A 25,954-nucleotide genomic window follows, 5' to 3' on the forward strand; every position below is an offset into this window, starting at 1 on the left:
TGCTCAGAAACCTACCATATAGCCAATTGCTACGGGTCAAAAAGATAGTGAGTGACCCTGAGGACTGCATAATACAACAGATGGAGATGAAAGAGAAATTTCTGGCACGGGGCTATAAGCAAGATGAACTTGAGATGGCATCAGCCAGAGTTCATGCCCTGTCACGGGAGACCCTATTATCAACTCATAACCCCAAAAGTAAAAGAGAATTGAAGTCACCAGTATACGTATCCAAATTTTCCATTCAAAGTAATAAAATCAAGAAAACTATCAAGAAACACTGGGGGATCTTTAAAAATGACATCAGGGTATAAAATTTATTCTGTGACGTACCGGTGTTTGCATACCAATGGAGTAGGAACCTGAGAGATGAACTGGTTCAAACCAAACCACCATCGAAAGGGCCGACAACTCAACGTACTGGAACATTTCCCTGTCTCCATTGTGTTAACTGTAACTTTATCATTAAGGGCAACACCATCAATCACCCCAGTACAGGGAAGAAGATTCCGCTCAAGACATTTGGCACCTGCGACAGCACTAACATTATCTATGGCATTAAATGCCCATGCGGCAAATTTTATGTTGGACAGTCGACAAGAACAGCTAAGACAAGGTGGAATGAACATTGATCCTGCATTCGTAATGTGAACACTAACTCGGCCGTGGCACGGCATTGGGCTGCAAATAGACATAATGTGACACAAATAAGATTTTTCATCCTGGAGGTACTAACGAAAAACAGTCCACATGAAGATTTGGGTCAACGCCTTAATCGCAGAGAGACCTTCTGGATAGACAAACTTGGCAGTTTAGCGCCTAATGGACTTACTGAGGAGATCAATTATCACTGTTTTCTGTAATCTCATGTTACTCTCACTGTTTTGACTGATATGTTCTTAAGTACACTCAAGGATAGTGGAACCGGGGCCCATTTGATGTGAATATTATTGTGGATGTTAACCTTGAACATTTTGGTACCATCACCCGATTACATCATTCATGTGTACACTGCTAAGTAGAATGGATTTCACTTCTGACTTGAATGCTGCATTTCCTGGATCTCTGTCCAAGACCCAAGGTGCCGCCTTTTTTGACGACACCAATGGCAGCAAAGTTTGATACCACAAACTATAGTAAATTGTCATTTGCTCTTTCTGACTCTATTTGTGTAATTCCATATTGCAGTATTTTTTCTATTTCTATCTTGCTCTCTCGTTTATGATTTTCACCACCCAGTAATTCTTTATGTTACTTGGGGAGACACGGTAATTGTTTGGATATGTTTATTTTGATCCCACTGACCCATGTGCAGTATGTTTCTGATTTGAGTATTTCTTTCCTTTCTACTGTTCTCCGAATTTTTCATTATTAAGTTTTCTTTTCACCACTTTTTCTCATATTAGCCTGGGAGTTCTGATAAATATTTACTTAAGCCCAATTCAAGCCCTACGGCTTGATTGCAGCTTCAACAGTCAGCGCGCGCCCTTCTGGGCGCACCGCGATCACGTGTCGTATTTAGGAACGTTGCTATAGCAACACTCCGATGCGACAAAGGCAGTCTGCTTACGGCAGACCACGGGAGAACTGCTCCGCTCCCTCATTCAAGACGGTGAGCCTCATGATAGCTTTTTCTCAGCCTCTATGCTACCATCAATACTAAAAACCACGGAAGGCTTTCACTGACACTAATAGAACTTTTTGCTTCTAGATACCGTTCTTCAGTCATACACACTGCGCTGATTTCGGTCGGGCAGTTCCTTTTGATCTTGACAGCTTTGTTTTAGTTTGCTACGCTTGACCTACCTGACCCAGGTATTAGCAATCTCCTTGATTTATGGTCACTCCTACACATTACTCGTAACAACGACTGATTTGCCCTTTTCTTTCCGTTTCTTTTGTTTGTTCTTGCTCTACCCTTCTGCTTCTGCAATCACAACTCACTGGTATGTGTTAAATTTTGTTTTTTTCTTTGTTATTTTTCCTAATGATGTTTTTTCTAATTATGTATGCGATTTTGCACTAACTCAAACTGTTTGCTTAAATTATGAATTTGTATGAACTATGGTTAGACTGGCCCTGATGAAGGAAATTTATTTCCGAAATGCATTGGCATAACTTGGCCTGATCAATCAGTTAACTGTGGCGAACTCTTCCTCACTAAGAAATTATTAGTGACTACTCAGTTTCTAAAGACTATCGTTTTGGCAGATAAAAACCATTGTTGAAAAACAACAGTAACTTCGAGTCTTACTTTTTTGCAAGTTATAACAAAGGTTTAAACTGAACTTTCAGAAATTTTGTAAGAAACCACTACCCGGATTGGGATACTAGAGAGCGGCTGTATGACTGGGTATTTTACCTTGTCTCTTGCTCCATTTGTTCTTTTTGGCTTGGGTATCTCCAAACCTATTACAGCCTGCTCCTTCACAAAGAATTACTTTTGAAAAGACCTGTTTCGAATATGAATTTTGCACACCAGAAACAAGTTGATTGATATCTCAGTGGTGCCCACTCATTTTTCTTCCAAAATTATCCATGTACCAGAATCATACCAGACATACTCCGACGTGTTTTCAACAGATATTGTTCAAGCTCTTCCACCCCACAGACCTGAGGACTGCGCCATAGAAACTGAGCCTTCCGCCGTGATTCCATTTGGGAGACTTTTCATATTATCCAAACCTGAAAAGAGGGCTCTACGTGATTACCTGGATACCAACTTGGCAAATGGAACTATCCGGCCTTCAAAGTCTCCCACCGGTGCCTCCTTGTTTTTTGTTCCCAAGAAAAACACAAAAGAGCTACGACCCTGTTTGGACTAATGTGGTCTTAACCAATGAACCCTCAAGGACGCTATCCGTTACCACTCATTTCTGATATTTTGGAAGCTATGCGAGGAGCTGTTATTTTCACCAAGCTCGACCTCAGGGGTGCTTACCATCTCATTCGAATTAAGGAGGGTGATGAATGGAAGACTGCTTTTAGAACCCCTTTTGGCCACTTCGAATATTTGGTCATGGCCTTCGGTCTTGCCAATGCTCCCGCGGTATTTCAACGATTCATGGACAGGGTCTTCTCAGATATGTTGTTCCTTTTTGTTATCGTATACCTGATGATATACTGATTTATTCTAAAGATCCCCAGATCCATGAAGAGCATGTTAAGGCAGTTCTACCCCGATTAAGTGAAAACAAACTCCTGGCCAAGCCTAAAAAGTGTCTATTTCATGCTAAGACCGTTCATTACCTTGGATTTGTGCTCAGCCCTAATGGAATAGGAATGGATCCGGGCAACATAGATTCCATGCTTTCTTGGCCTGCGCCTACCACTGTGAAACATATACAATCCTTCCTGGGACTTGCACATTTTTACAGAAAATGTATTCCGACATTTTCTGAAATTGTACATCCCATCGTGGCACTTCTAAAGAAGGATACACCGTTTATTTGGTCTACAGAACAAGAGAAGGCTTTTCAACAACTGAAACGAAAATTCACTGAAGGTCCAATCCTGGCTCAACCCGATACAGATCGAACCTTCCTGGTGGAAACAGATGCTTCTGACTATGCCATTGGGGCAGTCTTAAAACAAGAATTTGAGGACAAGATGGAACATCCTATTGCCTACCTATCCCGCACCTTGACACCCAGTGAATGCCATTATTCTGTCCTGGAAAAGAAGCTACTGGCCATCCGACAAGCATTCACTGACTGGCGTAATGTACTCCTGGGAGCTAAATATCCAGTGCAAGTACGTACAGATCATCGAAACTTGCAAGTACTACAATCCCTGGAATGCAGAAACAGTCGCCAGGCCTGTTGGGCCTTCTTTTTCGCTCAGTACCAGTTTCAAATTAACCACCTTCCTGGAATCAATAACATTGTCGCAGATGCCTTATCCAGACGTCCTGACTACGAATCTGTTGAGGTCAGGGCCATTCCCAAGATGTTTCCTAAAACCGTGTTTGTGGCACAAGCTAAATTTCTCCTGGAAGACATCCATGCGCATACGTCTTCCTCTGATCTCTGGGAAGATTACACCCAGAACAATCAATGGAACTTGAACACTAAGGATGGTTATCTCTTCAAGTACAAATGACTAGTCATCCCTACACAAGAACTGAGAAACAAAATCATGACTCTCTGTCATGACACCTTTCATTCTGGACATCGAGGCATTACCACTACCGTTCATCTCATACAGAGGCAATTCTGGTGACCTAGAATGATTACTGACATAAAAACCTACATCCAATCCTGTGCTGTGTGTAATCAAAACAAACATGACAATAGAAAACCTGCCGGTCTTCTGCATCAACCTACATTACCGACACGTCCTTGGGAGATCATCACCACAGATTTTATTGTGGAATTACCCCCATCCCAGGGATATACGACTATTATGGTTACCATTGACTTGTTTACCCATACAGCACATTTCACAACGCTGTTTAAATTACACTCCTCACTTCATCTTGCTGGGATATTTATCGAATACATATTTAGGCTCCATGGATTACCTTCCAAGATCATCTCCGATAGAGGTCCTCAGTATGTTTCCCAGTTCTGGAAACAACTATGCCGAATACTAGGCATTCAGCGGGCATTATCTTTAGGATACCATCCTCAAACCAATGGGATCACTGAAAGAGTCAACCAGACTCTTGAACAGTATCTCCGCTGTTTTGCGAGCAAGGTCCAGGATGATTGGTCACTATTGATTCCTGTGGCCGAATTCGCTTACAACAATTCAGACCATTCGGCCATCAAGACAAGTCCATTCTTCTGCAGTCAAGGATTCCATCCTTCAGTTTTACCATCAGTTTTATCACATCCAACCCTGCAGTGGATTCCTGGATTGAAACATTGGTAAATGTTCACAGGGATGCCAAGGAACATCTGGAAAAGGCCAGGATAGCTGTTAAACGATATGCAGATGCCAAGCGGAGACCTAGCCCTTCCTATTCAATAGGGGATGAAGTTTGGCTATCCTCCAAACTCCTTCCTCGACATCTACGGCCCAATAAACTGGCTCCGAAGTACTACAGACCTTTCACCATCAAAGAAATCATTAACCCAGTGGCATATCGACTGCAGCTCCCAGAATCCTGGAAAAGAATTCATCCGGTCTTTCACACCTCCTTATTGAAGCCATATATACAATCCAATCAGACTATTCCTAGTGTCACGGCTCGCTCCCTTCGCTCCCGTTCCCGCCACTTGGGGGCATGTTTTGGGGTTTATTCCCTACTGGAAATTTCCTCCGAACCTTATGCTACAGTGTCCTGATGAATTGGGAGCTCTAAAACCTTATTTCCCAAATTACTTCCCTTCCGGATCCATTCCAGGTTTTTGGCAGCCAGCATGCTACTTTAATCAAATGACTATGCTTCCCAGAATGCCTGGCTCACTGCTTCACCTCCTCCCTTGCAGGACAAGGCTGGGTGGAGGATAGGCAACACCTGTGGCTGCAGGTGCAGCAGGCGGCACGCCTGAGGGGTGTGCTCGTTAAGCAGCTTTAAAAGCCTCAGTTTGCTTCAGTCCAGCGCTGGTCATTGTTGCTGTGTTCCTGTTGTGACTGGTCCCTTGTTCCTTGTTCCTAGCATTTGTGCCTAGTACCTAGTTCTTGTTCCTTGTTCCTAGCTTTTGTGCCTAGTACCTGTTCATTGTTCCTAGCGTTTGTGCCTAGTACCTAGTTCCTGTTCATTGTTCCTAGCATTTGTGCCTAGTACCTAGTTCCGTTTCCATTCCTAGCGTTTGTGCCGAGTTCCTAGTTCCTGTTCCTTAATCCTTGCTTTTGTGCCTAGTGCCCAGTTCCTGTTTCTTGTTCCTCTGCCCTGGATTTCGGATTCTTGTGCTTAATTGATTTCTGCTCACTGGATTTCCCTTTCTGTCTTCCTCTGTCTGCAGGCAGCTTGTCTCTGTGCTTTACCCTTTGATGCTGCCCAATTCGCCTGTGTTTTCTGTTTCTTTGTTGCTGTCCTTTGCTACTGAAAAACCTGATGCTTTAGTCTTTCCCTTTATAGATTTAGCTTCCTGCCTCAAGGTTTCCTTTTGTGATATCATTTTCCCTGCTCCTGATCCTTACTTTCTATTGGGATCCATTCCATGTTTTCCATCTCACTTCTGCATTCATTTCCCATGGATTATTAGGTGCGGGTGTTATTGTAACTAGTCCCAGTGTAAATGCCCTTTTTGTTTCCTCACTATTTTATATCACTATTTCTACTCGCCCCTTGACTAGGGTCTTATGTATTTAGTTTCCTCCACCCATTGCTGTTATAGCCTTCAGGGTTCCTGTTTGATCAACTGGGTTCGTGATTTTACTGACATTCAAGTGGTCTTTCCGGTCCTCGTGAGTACAGTTTCTAAGTTCCTTATTCTGTATCATCCAGAGTGTCAGCTCACAGATCCTGTCCTTGCTTGCCCTCTACGTGGGTTTAGCGCTGTCAGTGTCTGTAATAGCATAGTGGGTAAGGAGTTTGCCGACTTTCCTTTCAGTCATAAGGAGGTTCTAAGTGCTTACCCCACATTCCTTTTCATATATAGGTATTATTGTTTCTCCTGGGTTTTAGTATACACAAGTCTTGGGTTTTGTATGCACGTATTTAGATTCAAAGCTGTACACTGTGAGATTCCGTGCACATTGCCTTCTTCCTTTCTTAACAGAATGACCAGCCGTTATTCCTGTTTGAATATGGCCAGTTTAAGAAAGAAAGGCAGCAAGGTCACTAACAAGTTAGTACAGAAAGTTTCCCCTAAGTCTACCTGTGACAATCAAATCATTGATCCTGACTTAAAAGAACTCCTTGATACAAATGGGTATTTACGTGCTGAGTATTTTACCCACAGGATGGCCCATCGTACATTGCCTGATCCTAGTTCTGTCTTTAATTTTGATCCAGATTCTATGTCCGCACAAGCCTTAGCAGCGGAAAACAACACACTGTTAGATTTCTTACACACGAGAACGTCTGTTGTTGAACCCCATGATTCCGGTTGTGCTTTACCTCAGATTGAACAGTTTCATGATTCAAACATAAAGAATGGAGGGGTTCATTGCATATCTTCTGTTTTCAGCCCTCAGTCAACTGCTTACTCCTCTGCACAAGTACTTACTGTAGTCCCTAATGTCAAGAGGTCTGATGTCAGTAGTCTGCTTAAGGGTAACACAGACCAAGTCGGTAAGAGTGAGTATAGATCACAAAACCTGCAAGCAGCAAATGACAATGTACAATCAGTGCACACCCGGATGGTTAGGGCAGGATCCAGCCCTGATGCCACCATGCCTTCCCCTGTGCCTACTGATAGGGATGTACAGTTAAGGCGGGGCATGCTAAAAGCTGAACTTGAGGAGTTAAAACAAGAATACATTACTTTACTAGAGGAGAATAAGACTTTACGGTCTTTTCTGAATACACCTCAAACTTTATCCGTTGATGAAGTGAATACTGTTCAATCCCTGAGTGCGGAGGTTTTTGTAGGTCATGATACTTGTCAATATGAAGATTCTATTGGGAGTGAAAGTTCTCTTTCTAGCACAACACTTATTCAGGGCACAGGTTCTGACAATTGTTCTACCGTTTGTCAGGAATTGCCGTTAACTGAAGATTTACAAGCCACTCCTTTACCTAAGATTTCCTGTTTAGCAGTCAGTCATAATTCTGAGCTTGAACACATACATGCTTCTGATTCCCAAACACAATCCATAATGGTGGCATACACAGAATCAGTCACTACTGTAGGCTTAGGTTCAGCCCTTGATCTAGCTGCTGAGACTGAAGTAGACATTCAAGCTGATGTGGAAAACAATGCTACCTCTGTGTTCGCTCCTTCTTCTACCAATTTTTGTCTCAATGAACAGTCAAAGACAGTACAAAATACATGTTTTGATGGACTCATTCCACAGTATACTGAACCAAAGACCCGGCAGGCAATTCCTGAACTGTTGATTGTTAATATGCCACTTTCAGAAGCTAAGTCAGAGGAATGGACATTTGACGAAATCCTGATTAACAGAGACTTTACTATGGTGATTCCTCTGGTTGATTTTGACTTTTACAAAGGAAGAGACTCTGTGTCATCCACTAAGGAGAGGGACGGCATGGTTACAGCTCAGCCTTTGGTTACTGGTGCCAAGGAGTCAACCGCCCTAAAGGTGCATTCCATTCCTGAGCCACAAATGTGTCTGTCGACTTCTGGGACTTCTGTTTGTCCTCCTACAACCATTGACTCTTCGATTATCCAGTCCACGGCTCTGCAGTCATCATTGTCTAACGTGTCTTCAATCAATGAACAATTGCTATGTCTGCCAATCACTCAAGAGCCTTCACCATGTACGTGGTCAGAGTCAAAGACCTTGACAAGTTTGTCATCAGCTAACGAGACGGCTCCAGCTTGCATGCCCTCAGCTTCTGAATTTCCTCTGGCATGCCTGTTTTCGGCTACAGTGACTCATCCAGCGGATTATCCTTCAGCCATGGAGCCTCCGGTAGCACATCCTGAGTGCCTGTCTTCGGTCCCAGAGCCTACTGCTAGTTTGGCTTCAGTTCATGAAAGACCTGTATCCTGCTCAGCCTCGCTGCCAATATCGGAGGTGCACCTGTCTGCTCTGTTTGATCGTGTTGCAGATTCATCTACTTCAGAGCTACCTCCTAAATCCCAACCATTTATTACGGATGAACGTCCAATCTGCCCTTCTTATGCTTCAGGAGGATCACCAGAAGGCCTGCCTTTTACACAAGTTAATTCTCCCAACTGCTTTACTGTAGAATCAGCACCTCCCGCATATGCTACATCTGAGTCTGAGACTTCTGCCAGAAACATCAAGCTGGATCACGACTCGGGAGGGCCTTACATGCAAGGCCGTTGGACTTGCCTGGAGTGTTACAAGAGGGAGACGGATACCATCCGCCATGGCCCAGACATCGAACAAGTAGCCAACCAGGATAACGGGCTGGACGGTTCACATTTGGGGGCCGGTTTGGATCAGCCGCTTGACAGCCTTTTTGTTGCCGGATCCCACATGAGCCTGAAGGAAGGGACGGGCACGGCCCCCCAATTGCTGCACCATTCGGGTGCTAGTAGCCAAAGGAAGGATATGACTGCTGCAGTTCAAGATGTGCCCGTTATTGCTCCTGCTGTGAGTGTGCCTGATGTACCAAGTACTGCGTCTATCACTCCTATCGGTATGCCAAACGTTCCTGCGGTTGTATTCCATGTGCAACAAGGTGGCTACATGACTGACACCAAGAGTGCCAACCTCGTACAACCCATTGGACTTCCAGGCCCCCAAGGCGTGGGACAGATGCAGTCGAACCTTGGTCACCCTCAACCACAGGCCTTTAATCAAATGGATGATGAGAGAAGATCCGAACCTCTACCTCGGCCGCCACCTTCTTTGTCTGAACATGAACATTTCCTGAAACCTGCTGTTTTCTCACCTCCTGTGTGTCCGCTCTCAGCAGGGGGGCTATCAGAGCATCAATCATTGTCCAAAGCATGTTGCACAAGCCTGCCTCTCTCCTCAATGATGTATGAGTGTTCGCTCCCAGAGACTGAGCTTCCTGGACCTTCCAACTCTGCTTCAGGTCCTGCAAGTCCTTCATGCCTTTCTTCGACCCATGAGTCTCTTCCTCACCGAAAACCTGCCTATGGCTCTTATAGACTGCGGCCTGATTCTATTCATTCCAGTCCTTCTGCTTCTGCCCGTGGGTCATCGTTTCCGTCAGTGCCACTTCTGAAGACAAAGCGCTCCTGTAATGGAAAGAAGATGTTTTGTGTGAGTATCGGCCGCCTGGAGTCGGCCGTGGGAGGGGGTATAGTGACACGGCTCGCTCCCTTCGCTCCCGTTCCCGCCACTTGGGGGCATGTTTTGGGGTTTATTCCCTACTGGACATTTCCTCCAAACCTTATGCTACAGTGTCCTGATGAATTGGGAGCGCTAAAACCTTATTCCCCAAATTACTTCCCTTCCGGATCCATTCCAGGTTTTTGGCAGCCAGCATGCTACTTTAATCAAATGACTATGCTTCTCAGAATGCCTGGCTCACTGCTTCACCTCCTCCCTTGCAGGACAAGGCTGGGTGGAGGATAGGCAACACCTGTGGCTGCAGGTGCAGCAGGCGGCATGCCTGAGGGGTGTGCTCGTTAAGCAGCTTTAAAAGCCTCAGTTTTCTTCAGTCCAGCGCTGGTCATTGTTGCTGTGTTCCTGTTGTGACTGGTCCCTTGTTCCTTGTTCCCAGCTTTTGTGCCTAGTACCTAGTTCTTGTTCCTTGTTCCTAGCTTTTGTGCCTAGTACCTAGTTCCTGTTCATTGTTCCTAGCGTTTGTGCCTAGTACCTAGTTCCTGTTCATTGTTCCTAGCATTTGTGCCTAGTACCTAGTTCCGTTTCCATTCCTAGCGTTTGTGCCGAGTTCCTAGTTCCTGTTCCTTGTTCCTTGCTTTTGTGCCTAGTGCCCAGTTCCTGTTTCTTGTTCCTCTGCCGTGGATTTCGGATTCTTGTGCTTAATTGATTTCTGCTCACTGGATTTCCCTTTCTGTCTTCCTCTGTCTGCAGGCAGCCTGTCTCTGTGCTTTACCCTTTGATGCTGCCGAATTCGCCTGTGTTTTCTGTTTCTTTGTTGCTGTCCTTTGCTACTGAAAAACCTGATGCTTTAGTCTTTCCCTTTATAGATTTAGCTTCCTGCCTCAAGGTTTCCTTTTGTGATATCATTTTCCCTGCTCCTGATCCTTACTTTCTATTGGGATCCATTCCATGTTTTCCATCTCACTTCTGCATTCATTTCCCATGGATTATTAGGTGTGGGTGTTATTGTAACTAGTCCCAGTGTAAATGCCCTTTTTGTTTCCTCACTATTTTATATCACTATTTCTACTCGCCCCTTGACTAGGGTCTTATGTATTTAGTTTCCTCCACCCATTGCTGTTATAGCCTTCAGGGTTCCTGTTTGATCAGCTGGGTTCGTGAGTTTACTGACATTCAAGTGGTCTTTCCGGTCCTCGTGAGTACAGTTTCTAAGTTCCTTATTCTGTATCATCAAGAGTGTCAGCTCACAGATCCTGTCCTTGCTTGCCCTCTACGTGGGTTTAGCGCTGTCAGTATCTGTAATAGCATAGTGGGTAAGGAGTTTGCCGACTTTCCTTTCAGCCATAAGGAGGTTCTAAGTGCTTACCCCACATTCCTTTTCATATATAGGTATTATTGTTTCTCCTGGGTTTTAGTATACACAAGTCTTGGGTTTTGTATGCACGTATTTAGATTCAAAGCTGTACACTGTGAGATTCCGTGCACATTGCCTTCTTCCTTTCTTAACACCTAGACCTAACCCTGTGCTCATCAATGATCAGGTTGAATTCGAAATCTCCAGGATATGTGATTCCAGATATAGACGAGGCCAACTACAATATTTGGTAGAGTGGAAGGGTTATCTCCCCAGCGAGCATACATGGGAACCAGTCTCTAACATGAAAGCTCCTTGTCTACTGTAGAAGTTTCATCGAATACACCTGAGCAAACCAGGTGGGTCCGGGCTCAGGAGGAGGCATACTGTCATGAGTAGCCGGATTCGACCCTCCTGGACTTCATGGTCCATAATGCAACGCGGCATAAACACTGCAATACATCCAAGATGGCCGACAAGTCAGAAGCGTTGCGGTCTAGCCTTTGCGTGCAGTCGTCAGCTTCCTAGAAAACCGGCATGCCCCTGCGGCCTACGCGCGTCTCAACTCTACCCCTACGAGTTACTAGACGTTGTTCGAGTTCGCTCTCTGCGTTGCCGTGTAATTCTATCTTCCTTCTTTGTTCCTGGAACCCTCTCCCTTCCAATCCTTACCTTCCGATACCTTCCTTCCTGGATTCATTGACATTTGTTCCTGGAATTCGAACGCTACCGCTTGGCATCTGGCTTCCACGCTGGAACCCGAGGACTTGCGTTCCAGCCTCTACAAGTCACGGTCGGTGAAAAAGAAAGAGGCCTCATCCCGGAAGAACACAAGCAAGGAGAAAAAGGTGAGAAAGAAAGAGGCTTTTGACAGCTCCTTTGACCAGTTTACCCTAGCTGTTCCACATTTTAATTATCCAGAGAAGGAGGAGTTAGTTTCAGCATCACAGCCCCCACCCTGTGGAACTCCTTACCTCCACACTTATGAAATGAGCCCTCCTACCCAGCATTCATGCGACTTAAAAATTTGGCTGTTCAATAAGTTTGACTAACACTCTAAGCATGGACTGTCTCCTACTTTGCCCGTACTACTTCCTACTAACGAAATGATCTGTAAAGTTTTTACTCTGTTATTTTCTCTGTTATTACACTGTACAAATGCTGAGATACCTATGGGTCTGGGTGTTACCGAAATGTTAAAAAAATAACTAAATATATTATATGTCTTGTTTTTCGAGTTTACTTCCTTTAAACCTTTTCATGCTGTTAGTTATGTGCGTGTGTTCATTATTTTATTTGCAAGGCTCATATAGTGCTTTTATCCAAAATGCTTTACAGAGTAAAAAATAATAATAGTGCAATCCAATGAATATCAAGCAAACATGTACAATTCAGAGATTCAGCTCAAATGGCGATTCGGGGAAAGGAGTGATGTAATAGGGGAGTTTTAAGCTGTTTTTCTTAACTGTGTAAGGGAAAGACAAGAGCAAATATCTAGAGGTAGAACATTCAAACATTTAGCAGCAGGGAGTTGAAAGCAGCGAAAGTAGGAAGAAGCACAAGGAGTATGAGGTACTGAAAATAAAAACTGTAATGCAGAACAAAGGTTACAAGTAGGGTGGTAGAGAGAAAGGAGCAAAGATAGGCTGGGGTGAGAGCATGAATGCATTAAAAAATTAAGCAGAGAAAGTGGAATTCACAACTCTGCTGAACAGGCAACCAGTGGAGACGAGCAGGATAATAGGAAATATGACAAGAAAACAGTAGACAGAAAAGAATCCTTCTCGCAGAATGTAAGATGGAGAATAAAGGAAGACAGGTGTATTTTGGAAAGCCTACATAAAGCGAGCAACAATAGTAGAGACAGAAGTAGAGTTTTAGCAGAAGAAAAAGTAAACTCATAACAGATGTTATTATTATTTAAAAGATGATAATGGCAAGAACGAACAACAGTCACAATTTAGACTTGAAATCAAAAAGCGAGATCAAGTATGGCACCCAGAGTACGTGCCTGAGGAGAAATGGGACGATGAAGCAGCGGAAAGAATATTGATTAAGGAGGAGGAACCCTAGATTAGCCTGGACACAATAACATTTCAAATTTTTTGGGATTAAGACAGGAAAAAGTGAGAATGAATCCAATAAGTAATAGGATTAAAGCCAAAGATTAATAGAATCAATAAAAGAGGGGAATGGCAGTAAAATCTGGGTATCATCATAAAGCTGAATCTGAAAGCCAAAAAGTAAGATTAACGAAGCAAAAGAAGAGGTGTGTGTGTATGTATTGTTTTCTACTATGAAGATAGTGTATGCCTGCAGCTCTATGCAAACCTGTAATGTATTTTGTCTGCTTCCTCCCACCCTGTTCAGGTGGACATAATTCACAAGATGCTGTCTGACCTCCTGGAAGAAAAACCACCACAAGAAATGTGTTTGGATGTCTGCAACTGGGGAGAAACTGGTGATCAAACACCCTCCCACAATTTAAGTAGGGTGGACGGGGAAGCCCTGGTGTTGAAGAATGACCTTTTAGGGAGAGGAGATAGTGTAAAAATCCTTCACAGCATTCAGAACAGGGCTACCAAGTTTACACAAACAGGTATAGATGTTATGGATACTATTGGGGAGCCATGTGGGGACAAATGTAGGGCGTGGCAGAGGGAGGAGAAGCTCTGGGAAAGAGGAGACACTGAAACAGCTTCTATGGATGTGTGCCAAGTTGACTCTAAAGTGCTTGTGAAAAAGGCTTGGTTACTGGAAATAGATAACATAAGTAGATTCAAGGATGGCTACGAAGAGGGCTGCAGACCCTTAACTGAGGTAGCAGAAACCTGGGCAAGAGGAGACAATGAAAGGAGAGCGGCCACACAAATTCATTGTCAGGTGCCTGGAGCAACAGAAAGGAATGGAGAAATCCCACACAAACAGAAAGAGGTGCTGGGAGGGGAGACAGTATACACCCAGAGGATAGGGTCAGGAGAAGAACAGGCAGCACTAGGCATCACACATGACCTGAGACCAGAGCCAGCTAGACTCCAGTGTACATTAGAGATCACAGACAACCAGAATCAGGGGCCTAGAGGGTCATATGAAAATGGAGAGAACAAATACACACAGAGATCCGGTACAGGGGAAACCCAGGTGGTAACAACAACCACGGACATCCACAAACAGAGGCAAGGAGGCAAGAGAACTCACATACAAAGACATGAGCCAGGCACAGGCCAGTTACTTGAGGAGACCACAAAAACCCAGAGCTGGGAGCCAAGAAGAATGCCAGGAAGACCAGAGACAAAACCAGCATCAGAGACAACATGCACACAGTACAGGGTACTTGAGGAAATGCAAGTGGCAATAGCTACAGTACATGAAGGTCAGGGATGCAGGGGTATCCATCGTGAGACTGAGACATGTGAAAGTCTTCCAGAAACACTATCTGAACTTAAGCCACAAGAGAGTTGGCCAGAAACTGTGAGCAAAAATGGAACAGAGGGGTTGGGGACATTATCACAGAGGGAGATATCTGGGCTCCAGCTACAGGAGAACATCCAAGAAAAGGGGTTAGCATCTCCGTCACCAGTTGAAGAGAGCATAAAACTAAGGGATACACCATCTGACCCTTGGGTACAAATGAACATTTTAGAGATGGAGAGGCAGTCTGTGCCTCTTGTACCAGAGGCCCTACCAAAGATGGAGAGGCTGCTTGACCCTGAGGTATACAAAACCATGCCCATGGATGGGAGCCATTTGGAGAGGGAGGAACTGCCAGAAAGCAAGAGACATCACGAGCCTCAGTTACAGAAGAGACTGCAAGAAATGAAGGTGCAATCTGAACCTACAGTGCATGAAATTGTGTCTGAAAAAGAGGAATCATTTGAAACTTTAGTACTAAAGCGAGTTCCGGATAGGGAGACACCATCTGAATCTCATGTACTCGAGAGGCTGCATGAAAGGGAACAACTATCTGAAACTCAGGCACTGAATGCTGTACGTGAGAGGAAAATACAGTCTGAGCTTCAGGTCATGCAGAGACTGCCTGAAAGTGGGAGTCCTTCTGGATGGCAGCAACAAGAGATTCAGATAGGGAGCAAGATACAATCTGAGACTCTGGTACAGGAACAACTATCTAAAAAGGAGAGACAGTCTGAGTACTGTGTACAAGACAGACTGGTCGAGGCTAAGATGCAATCTGAATATTTTACTAATGACTGTGCGTTGGAGACTGTTAGCCCTTCTGATCGTCCTCTAAAAGAGAAAGTTCCAAAGTATGAGAGACCATCTGAAACGCTTGTATTGGAGGCACTGCCGGAGACTGAGGTACAGTGTGCGACCAAGGGAAAAGAGACATTGCCTGAAGTGGAGGGACCAGCTGATGAGGAAGTAGCAGTGCTGCGAGAGGAACATAGGGAAATGAATCTAGCAGGAATAAATGCATCCTCTGTGGCAGAACCAAGGACTCATGAGCTGGGTCGTACATTGGCAAAAGAGCCACTTTTGTCATACAAGAACATGGACAATGAACTGCAGTCTGATGCCAAGAGAGTACCAAAATCAAAACTACGGCTAGACAGCGAGGGACCTACTTTGTTGTCCTCAGGCCATAGAGACCCTGTGGAGAAGCAAATCAAGTGTAACCCAGAGGGCAATGGTAAGTTGCAAATATGCAATCAATGAAATACCTTTTTGCATGTGGGATGTGTAACAAAGATTATATTAATTTATAACTAATATCTGTTGTTACATTATGTTGGTAGCTTGTTAGAAACATAGCATGAGCTTAATTTCTTGAAGGCAGATGTCTTAAAAGATCATCACTGATATGTGATGGAGTCACACATGAGAAGCTGGTGAAAGCAGTGATAGCAACCATGGGGGACAGAAAAAGCCTTCTTCGAATGGATTGTGTCCTCATCTTATGATAATATATCTCCAACTTCAGCTGCGTCAGAATATTTTTTTGGGCGCTGTGTGCTGTATCGTCGAGTGGATGCCCCTCGAGGGCCTCCATTCAACTGTCGACGTCATCATCAGTATAAGTAGCGCACGCAGCGCCCATTGGCTTCAGTTCCATAACAGTGCTCTTTGGTTGTTCTGTGAATTCGATAGTAGTTTTGTCTGAAAATGTCTTCTTCGTCAGCTCCATCTGTCAAACTGCAACTCTATCTCAGGGGGTGTGGACCACTTTGGCCCCCCTGCACAGATGTCTCTCAGGGCGGCTGTGCACTGTTACTGCCAAATTGCAATGCTATGGACACACAAACATACCCTAATGCTAAGAATAGACCCAAGATGAAATAACATATGACACAAATAATTCAACAATAAACACACTTTTATTCATGCATAACAAGGCATGATCAATCAGTATTAGCAAAGCAAATTTGTAACCCTTTCTACATGGGTTCTAACGATAATGCAAATTATGTGCATAGCAACCTATTACCATTCTAATCTAAGCAGCCAATGCTAATAACGTCAGCATCTCTCATTCCCATCATCGCACATCATCTCTCTCTCTCTCTGAGACAATCTCTGTCTGATCTCCCCTTTATCAAACCAAAAGCTCTGTGTGAGTGTATGTCCTAATTCCCCATCTGCATGTGTCTTATCAATCAGTTAGGCCACATACTCCCCATTTGGTGTGATCAATCTGCTCCCAAGCAGCCTCACTGCTCTCTCCTCTCCAGCTCCCCCTGCCAGCCCTGCACAGGGCCTCTTTGCTTGGCCCCTCAGTGGTCTGGTCTCCTGCCAACTCTCTGCCAGATCGATCTCAAACTCTGCTCTCATCTGCTCTCCCAGAATGCTTCCCCAAGCTACATGTCAGTCTCCTTTCTCAATGCAAACCTCTCCTCTGGATATACTATTCAATGACGTACACCCATCCCTATGGTAACATGTCAAAACTCTCTTAGCAAGCATTTCTCTAAAAGCGCCTAAAGGTCTGTCAATGTCAGTCTTGTACTCCCTAGTTCAGTGTGTTCTAGTCATCGTGACATTTCAGAACATATCTTGTACATGTCCTATGGCCTTCTCCTCTGTGTGTTACGAAAAATACCATCCTCCCATTCCTTCATTGTCAGCTCTTTGCAAGCTAAAAATCCCTTTCTCTCACCACACCGCTCTGTGTCTGTGTCTGTGCAAGGCAGCATTCCCTCCCACCTTTCTGTCTGTCTGCGAGCAGGCCCGGGGATGATGATAAGCCAGCACGTCTCATTCGCTTCTACTCGGCCAAGAGTTACCTCTTATCTGTCTGCCTGACAGCCTTTGTTTACACATTCCTGCTTACAGCCTATCATAACAATCCTTCCGAGTAACGAACAGCTTCTAAATGGCTTCAGAGCCAGCTACATGTATTAGCGTCTAACAACATTCACTCAAACCAAAGCGCTACATAATGTGTTCATACCTAAGTGCACACATCCATGCGTGTCTCTAATTGCATACATAATAACATAATGTCTAAACATGTCTAAACGAGGCCCTTCATATAACAAGGCCTATTTCTCTGTCCAAAAGGCATAGTCAAAGTGGAAGAGTAATATGGATAATGGATAACTAATGTCACTAATAGGAATGAAATGAATTACTAATGATAACATAACAGGCAAGCATAATATCTGGTTTTACAATCTCTCCTCTTATCATTAGATAATTCATTCTAGATGCAAATCTCTAGACAGATGAATGTGGCATTCTAACATGGACATTTCTCAATAATGCAAAAACCCAAAATGCAAAAATGCAAGCATGTCAAAATTCAAACATATTCACATCTCTAATGGCAAATCATAGCAGAAATCCTAATGTAGCAATTCAAGCAAACGTCAAGTCAAAAAAGGTGTGATGCCAACTGTGGCTCTACAAGCAGATGTATTCAAAAACGAAAATAAAACAAAGCAAACATGTGTACTGTGGACATAAAGATGAATTCAATTTCAATGTGTCAAGTGCAAAATGACAATATTTCACTTTCAAAGTGTACAGGTGACAAAGTGTACAAAGATTCAAAGGTGTCAGTAGCCAAACAGGTCAGATCGATACATTTCAGGCCAGTGCATGCATTCAGTGTATACATTCAGTTCATTCCATTCAGTTCAATTCCAGTTCATTGGTCTCCTCACGGACCAAACAGTATGTGTTTCCTCACAGCTGCGCAAAATGTCAATGTCAGTACAGATCAGTGCCAGTGCAAAGGTGTTGTAAAAGAATGTCAACAAAGCGATGTGTCAACAAATGTGTTCACAAATGTCAACAAAGAGTGTGTTCAGCAAAAGTGTGGGCATCAGAGCACAGCCCAAAGCAAAAGTGGTGTTCCAGCGGCAAACGGAACTCAAGTGTGTCCTCACAAACGGACAACCTTCAGTGACAGATTTCAGAGCCTCACTGCATAGGCTCTATCACAGAAGGTGACAGATGTTTCTTCAGAGCAAATCATGCTCACTGCTGCAAGCTTCCGTTGGTGCCTCAAGCACTTTCCTCAACTCACCCTATCTCCAAAACTCTCCCTCTCTATCCTCTTGATACTGATGTATCATTCACAGTAGTATCTCACACCCTTCAGATGACAACACTCCTTTGGCAATGCAATGGCCCATCACATAGGCCAAAATCAGATTCAGATTCAGAGCACTGTCGGGCTCACTCCAGTCATGCCATGCCCCTCTCTTCACATTGAGGGACCAGCCCACGTTGGATGCAAGGGCTGATTTCAAAGCACTATGGTGTCGGATCAATGACCTCTCGCTCACTCCCACAAGAGACAAAGAACTTCACTGCTCTTGAGATGTAGTTTAGCACCGGGAAATCAAATGCACCAGAGCGTGTCTTCCTGCTCATTTGCATTTCTCCTCTGTTGTTCCACTAACCCCAAGCTTGTGACCATCACAAGGTAAGGCATTCAGACGGATTCTCTCCCCTTGCTGCAGATTACAAAGCAGTCCACAAATGAAAATGCTGCAAATGCTGTACATCTTTCATCTTTGGCACAGAATGCTGCAAAGGTGTCGACTTTCACAATCAGTCAGGATCTTCACTTCCCATGGCACTTCAGTTGTCAGCCAGAAAATCGATCAGCAAACAGTCTTCTGCATACCTTCTCAGATCACAGCCATTGACAAAGCCATACCCCAAGGTCTCAAATCGGAGACATTCCCCAGAAGTCTGCTGCAAAGCGGAGGTGTCAAATGTGTCACATCACAAGGTGACAAAAGCCAATTGTCTGTGCTGCTTTAAAACAGCCGGACCCCAAATGTCATAAGGTGTCAGCCATCACGAATCCTGAACAAGCGGCATCAAGGTCTCGTCATTCTGGTCAATCTGGTCAGTTGCATGCGATGCTGTCAATCATGGTCTGGTCAATCCATCAAATGTGATCTGGTCAATCATGGTCTCGCGGTCTGCAAGTCTCGGTCTGGTCAGCAAGTCTGCATCTTTTCTCCAGGTGTCATGCAAGGAAAACAATAGATGCAAGTATCAATTCAATCAGATTCAGATGTATTCAAGCTAAAAAATAAAAGGCAGCATTTCTCATTGTGCTCTAGTGCACATAGCTAGGTCTAAACCCGCCCAATGTCTCTCAAAAAACATCAATACCAATTTCTCAGTGTCTGCCCAATATCCAATACAGTGTCTAATTCAGTGTACCAGTGCATCTGTCTAATCAAGCCTTTCTCTCTATGCTGCATGATGCATTTCTCCAGCTGCCATTTCTATCTTTCTCAAAACAAAACTGAACAGTCCACTTCACATAGTCCAAAAAGTAGGCCAAAAAGTGCAAATTCGAAAATTGCGAAACTTACTCACTGTGGCATCTACATGTGTTCAATCCACAGACTCCTCTTTAAACATGACGCATTCACAACACTGAATCACTTTAAGTCTTTATCAGCCATCTATGAAGAAGAACAACCTTCTGATGATAACACTAGACTATTTAGGTTACATTTGGGCACCCCTAATGTGCCAGAAGAATTAATCAGTGATGTGTCCAGATTAAAGGATTTATATGACAACCGTCAGTCAGCCAGTGGGTTAGATCACTCTCCCGAGTTAGAATTTGGCAAACCATATCCAACTGAACATGCTGGCTGCTCATATAGAACACTAATGAGTAAGGTTATACAATGTTTAGGCTGGAGCAGGCCTACTCTTACTTTTGAACAAGATGACATGACAGACATCTTGGACAAGGATCCACAGAAAGATCCAAGTTTGCCGTTTGACACTGCATTACAAAAAGGGTCTCCGCAAACTGGGAGACACCAGAAACTGCGGCTGCAGTGAATAACAATATTGCAAATAAATACAGACCATCCAGCAACGACCTAGAGTATCTCACTAAACATCCGAAACCAGATGGTTTGGTGGTTCAGGCTGCTACATCTACCAAGCAGTCAGCATACCCATCCATCCCTCCTGATAGGGATGATAAGAGAGTGGATGCCTGGGCGAGAAAGGTTTTACTGCTGGCAGTATGGCATTAAAATCAACTAGTGTGACTTGTAACTTAACACCTTTACACTGTGGGACTGCGTAGCTATGGCGACTGACCACATCCCAGAAGGAGAGGAAAGAAGCGGCTTCCTAACGATCATCAAGGATGGTAAGGAGGCAATGGGTGAATGTCTCCAGTCAGGTCTGGATACTGCGGACAGCATCGACAGATCCATGGCAGCTAGCACAGTGTTACACAGATGTGCATGGTTGAGGAAATCCAGGTTTGCACCAGATGTGCAAGGTAGACTATTCAACATACCCTTTGATGGCTCAAGGTTGTTTGGCAGCAAGGCGGATGAGAGTTTGAAAAATCTACAGACCTCAAAGGCGGCGGCTAAATCCTTTAGCGCCGACATTAGACAACCTCAATACCCCTACTCTGGCTCATCTTCCTGGAGGGGTATGTCCTTTCTATTCTACTCAATTGGAAGAGGAAGAGGACAAGCCGCTCAAAGAGGTCAGAGAAGATTCCCTTGTGGTGGACGAGCGGGAGGTGCTAAACCAACCCAAGCAACGTAGTTTTACTATCTGCCGCTGCTTCAGCCGCCTCAAAACTACTCTGAGGCCTGGACTCACATGACACCAGTGACTCATATGACTCCAGTGGGAGGCAGAATTACTCAGCATCTGTACGAATGGTGAGGCATTAATTCAGATGCTTGGGCACTGGAAACTGTAGCCCAAGGTCACTGCCTTCCTTTCCAAAAGAGGCCTCAGGATCATCCACCGGGGAACAACTCTTTCAAAATTCTAGATCTGCTCCTTATGCAGGAAATGTTGACCCTGATAGAGAAAGCTGCAATAGAACATGTACCTGTAGCGGAAAGGAATAAGGGTTGGTATTCCCCATACTTTCAGATTCCCAAAAAGGACGGAGGATTGAGACCCATCTTGGACTTAAGAAACTTGAACAAGTTCCTCAGGAAGGACAAGTTCAAGATGGTTATGATATGATACGATATACCGCGCCTATACACAAGTGTTTCAAGGCGCGCCGAGGCAAGGGAGGGGGAAACAGGGGAAGACAGACAACGATCCTAGTGGGCCAGGTGTCATTCAGATCACGCAAGTGCAAGGGAGGGGAAGGAGGAGAAGTGCAGGGGTGAAGTGGAAGAGGAAAGTGCAGTACATGGGATAAGAACAATAAATAAATAAACAATAAATAAACAATAAAAAAAAGTGCAGCCAGCAGGTGGCAAGTGAAAGGGTAAGTGCAGACGTCTGGTGTCAAGTGCAGGAAGTGGGACCGTAGGGATACAGAAAACAGTCACCAAGTGCAGGGGTTGTCAGGAACCGACTGGCGGGGGAGTGGATCTGGGCCCGAGATCGGAGGGTGACCAGGTAACCAGTGCAGTTCCCGTGTGAGCCAGGAAATCAGCAAGGGAGAAGAGGAGAAAAAGCGGACGAGAAGAGAAACGTTTTGAGGTGTTTACGGAACGGAAGATGATTCTCCTCAAGATTGAGGGAGGCAGGGAGGCTGTTCCAGAGGGAGGCCCCAGCCCAAGAGAGAGATCTACCACCAGCTCGTTGCTTGGAGAAGCGACTGACCATGAGGGAATTGGAGGCAGCTGAGCGAAGAGCTTGAGAAGGAAGGTATTTAGGAAGAGAGAGTTGAACGTATTAAGGCCCCAGGCTCCAGAAGGCCTTGTGGACGATGCAGTGGGTTTTGAACTTAATCCTTGCAGCCACTGGGAGCCAGTGCAGAGATTTCAGTCCTGGAGGGATACGATCCCTGGGCTTGAGGCCAAGGACAAGTTTCACAGTTCTGTTCTGGATAATTTGCAAAGGGCAGAGAGTAGAAGCAGGTAGATTTAGAAAGAGGCTGTTACAATAGTCCAGCATGGTGAGAACCAGAGCTCTGGAGACAGTGAGCTTCTGGGGGAAGAAGAGGAAAGGAAGAATACCTTTGAGGAGGTGTAGCTTGTAGTGCGACTTCTTAGAGACGTCAGAAATGTGAGGAGAGAAGAGAGTGTAGAGTTGAAGACGACCCCGAGATTTTTAGCCTTGCAGGTGGGAGCAGGAAGGGGGCCCAAGAGAGGCCGGCCAGAGAGATACAGGAAAAGAGGGAGTGGGTGTGCCGATGAGGAGAATCTCGGTCTTACTGGCATTAAGGCAGAGGTCATTGGCGGTGCACCATTCCTGGATAGCAGACAGACAGTCTGAGATGAGGGAAGTAGAGGAGGAGGCCGAGGGTAGCCTGGAGATGAGCTGAGTGTACACTCCGCGTAGCACTGACATTTGGGGCAGAGAGCAGCTATGCAGTGGGCCAGGAGTGCCAGGTATTGGTTGAACAGCCAGGGAGAGAGGTTAGACCCCTGGGGGACACTACAAGTAGAGAAAAAGATAGCAGAGTGGAAGGACCCAAGTTGGACCTGGGAGGGTCGGTCGGAGAGGAAAGAAGTCAGCCACGCCAGAGCCTGACCAGTGATACCCAGGTTATCACGGAGACGGTTGAGCAGCATGGCATGGTTGACAGTGTCAAGGGCAGAAGAAAGATCAAGCAAGATGAAGACACAGGGGGTGTTGGACTCAAGGTTGGAGAGCAGGTCTTCACGGATGTTCAGGAGAGCAGTTTTCGTGCTTCTGGCAGCTCTGAAGCCAGGCCAGCCTGATGGTCATGAAGACAGCCGACAGATTCAGTGTGGAGAGTAAGCTAGGAGATGGCCAGTTTCTCCAGGAGCTTGCCCAGGAAGGGAGTGATGGAGATGGGGCGATAGTTAGCCGGGCAGGAGGGGTCAGCAGAGGGTTTCTTAAGAAGGGGGTGCACAAGGGAGGGCTTCAGGGCGGATGGGAAGACTCCAGTGGAAAAGGGGTGATTGCAGAAATCAGCAAGGGCAGGAGCCAGGGAGTCAATGTGGTCCTTTATGGTTTTGGAGGAACAGGGGCAAACCTGTTTTGACGAGACTTTCATAGATCAGACTTGTCTAGAAACCTCATCAGTGGAGAACAGGGGAAAGGCAGAGAAGGAGGGAGGAGAGGAGGCTGCAGAAAGGCCAGAGGAAGAGCAGGGCAGAGGGGGGGGCGAGGGGATAGGAGGAGAGTGAGGACAGGATGTCCTGAGTTTTAGAGATGAAGTGAGAAGCCGGTGCCGTGCAGAGGGCCTGGGAAGGGACAGGAGAGGTAGAGACTGCGGCAGGATTGGCCAGTTCCTTGCAGATTTTAAAGAGTTCAGCCGAGTTGTTTGATGCCGAAGAGATGCGGGCTTGGATATGAGCTCTCTTCTTGGTTAGGACAGAGAGCCGGTATTGCCTCTGGAGCAGACGGCAGGCCAGTTTGTCAGAGGATGTACATGAAGCACGCCATTTCCTCTCGGCCACCCTGCACTTGCTCTTTAGGGTGACGAGGTCAGAGATGTACCAGGAGTTGCACTTGGCTTTGGGTTTCAGGCGGATTCTCATGACAGGGGCAAGGATATCAAGAGTATCAGATATAGCAGAGTGGAGCGTGGAGAGGGCTGTGACAGGGTGAGAGTCAGCCAAAGGGGGAGGTGGGGTGAGAAGGTGGCGGCGAAAGCCTCAGCTGACACGCCCTTCATGGGTCGGATGACCGAGAAGGTGGGTGGCAGTGATGGAGGTGGCTTGGCCTGAGGGGTAGGGAGGGTGAGGTTGGAGGAGAGGAGACAGTGATCACTCCAGGAGAGAGGAGTGGAGAGGGGAACAGAGAGAGGAAGGTCTGAGGAGATCAGAACATCCAGCGTGTGCCCTGCAGAGTGAGTCGGGCCAGAGGGGAGAATAGTGAGTGAGAGAGAGTCGCAGAGGTCACGAAAGAGTACAGAGAGAGGACAGGAGGCATCCAGGTGGATGTTGATGTCCCCAAGAAGGAGGAGTTGAGTGGTTGAGGCCAGGAATGAGGAGGAGAGGTCCACCCACTCCGAAAGGAAGGAGGAGATCTGACCAGGTGGCCGATAGATAGTAGCCATAGTAAGGGAATGGCTAGGGGAGAGAGAGAGCCTGCAGACAAGGCATTCAAAAGAGGAGTAGGCCTATGTAGGAATGACAGAGGCAGGAATCCACTTGGGGAAGATCAGGGCTACACCCCCACCAGAGCGGTTGGACCTGGGTGCGGAGAGGATCCTGTAGCCGTCAGGTAGTAGCGTGTCAAAGCTAGTGATAGAGCTGGCTGTGAACCATGTCTCAGTGAGGCCGAGGACATCAAGGTCAAGTTCTTCAAGAAGGCGGCAGATATCAGAGGAGTGTTTGACAGCAGAGCGAGAGTTAAGAGTGGCAATAAAGAGAAGGTTGCCATCCTTGAAGGACTTCCGGGGAGGGGTACAGGTCGGAGGTGCGCCCTTCTGAGGTGTAGAAGGAGCCCGAGAGGGGGCAGAGAGGGAAGGAGAAGGCAAGGTAGCCGAGGAGGAGGCAGAAGGGAGAGGTGAGGTAGTCACAGAGGGGAGAGAGGGGACAGGAGTAGAAGAAAGGAAGTTGATGAGGGCGGGTGGCGTCTGTCAAAGAGGTGAAGGTTGGCCTGAGGGCCTTGGACCAAGACAGTCCCATTAGAGTATACATTAATGATGACCTTAGAGGAGTGGAAGGAGGCCAGGAGGGCATCCCACCGGGTGCCACCATTAATGGGAGAGGAAGAAAAAGGAGAGAGCAGAGAGACCATATGAAGGGTCCATAGGTCAGGCGAAGGAACGACAAAGAGGATGTTGGTGAGAGTTTCCTTGGAGGAGGAGGCACTGGTGTAGGTGTCAGCTATGGTTACACTTTCCCAAATCCTTCAGGCTCTCCAACTCCAAGACTGGATGGTATCATGGGACCTTCAGGATGCTTACTTTCATGTGCCTATTCATCCCAAGCACAGAAAGTACCTGAGGTTCGCGGTTGGCGTTTCGAATTATATCTTGTTCACCCGAACAAGTCCTGAAACATCTCAGCGTAATCTGCCACTCGCTCCACAGACTGGGCTTTTCCCTCAATTACACAAGTCCCGCATGATACCAGTTCAAAGACTCAAATTTATTGGAGCAGTCCTGGATGCTTCCTCTGGGAAAGCTTTGCCACCTGAGGTGATAGCCCAACACATTCTGCAGATGGTTTCCAAATTCCAGAGTGCCCAGCATCTTCCGGCCTTTGATTTTTGGAGGTTGCTCAGTCTCATGTCATCCCGCATTTTCCTGGTGCAAGGGGCTCACCTGAAAATGAGATCCCTCCAATGGGCTCTCAGGACACAATGGTCCCAGTTTTCAGGCAAAATGTAGGACCTCCTGAAAGTTCAGAGCAGAGTTTCTCAGGACCTTCTGTGGTGGGCTTGCAAGGAGAACATTCTCAAGGGAGAATCCTTTTGGCAGCCACG

At 45.8% G+C, this 25,954-nt stretch overlaps 1 protein-coding gene across 2 annotated transcripts in view; it reads left to right on the forward strand.

Annotated features, from left to right (window-relative positions):
• LOC138567171 (early endosome antigen 1-like) overlaps positions 1–25,954 on the forward strand; it is a 1,584,277-nt gene that overhangs the window by 1,167,383 nt on the left and 390,940 nt on the right. For both annotated transcript variants that reach the window (XM_069645141.1, XM_069645140.1), the window contains one exon: positions 13,535–15,812. In XM_069645141.1, coding sequence (XP_069501242.1) covers positions 13,535–15,812 — 2,278 coding nt within the window. The remainder of the gene's footprint in view (positions 1–13,534; positions 15,813–25,954) is intronic.

The sequence above is a fragment of the Ambystoma mexicanum genome, chromosome 2p (assembly GCF_040938575.1).
Source record: "Ambystoma mexicanum isolate Mex_15411 chromosome 2p, UKY_AmexF1_1, whole genome shotgun sequence".
Lineage (NCBI taxonomy): Eukaryota > Metazoa > Chordata > Amphibia > Caudata > Ambystomatidae > Ambystoma > Ambystoma mexicanum.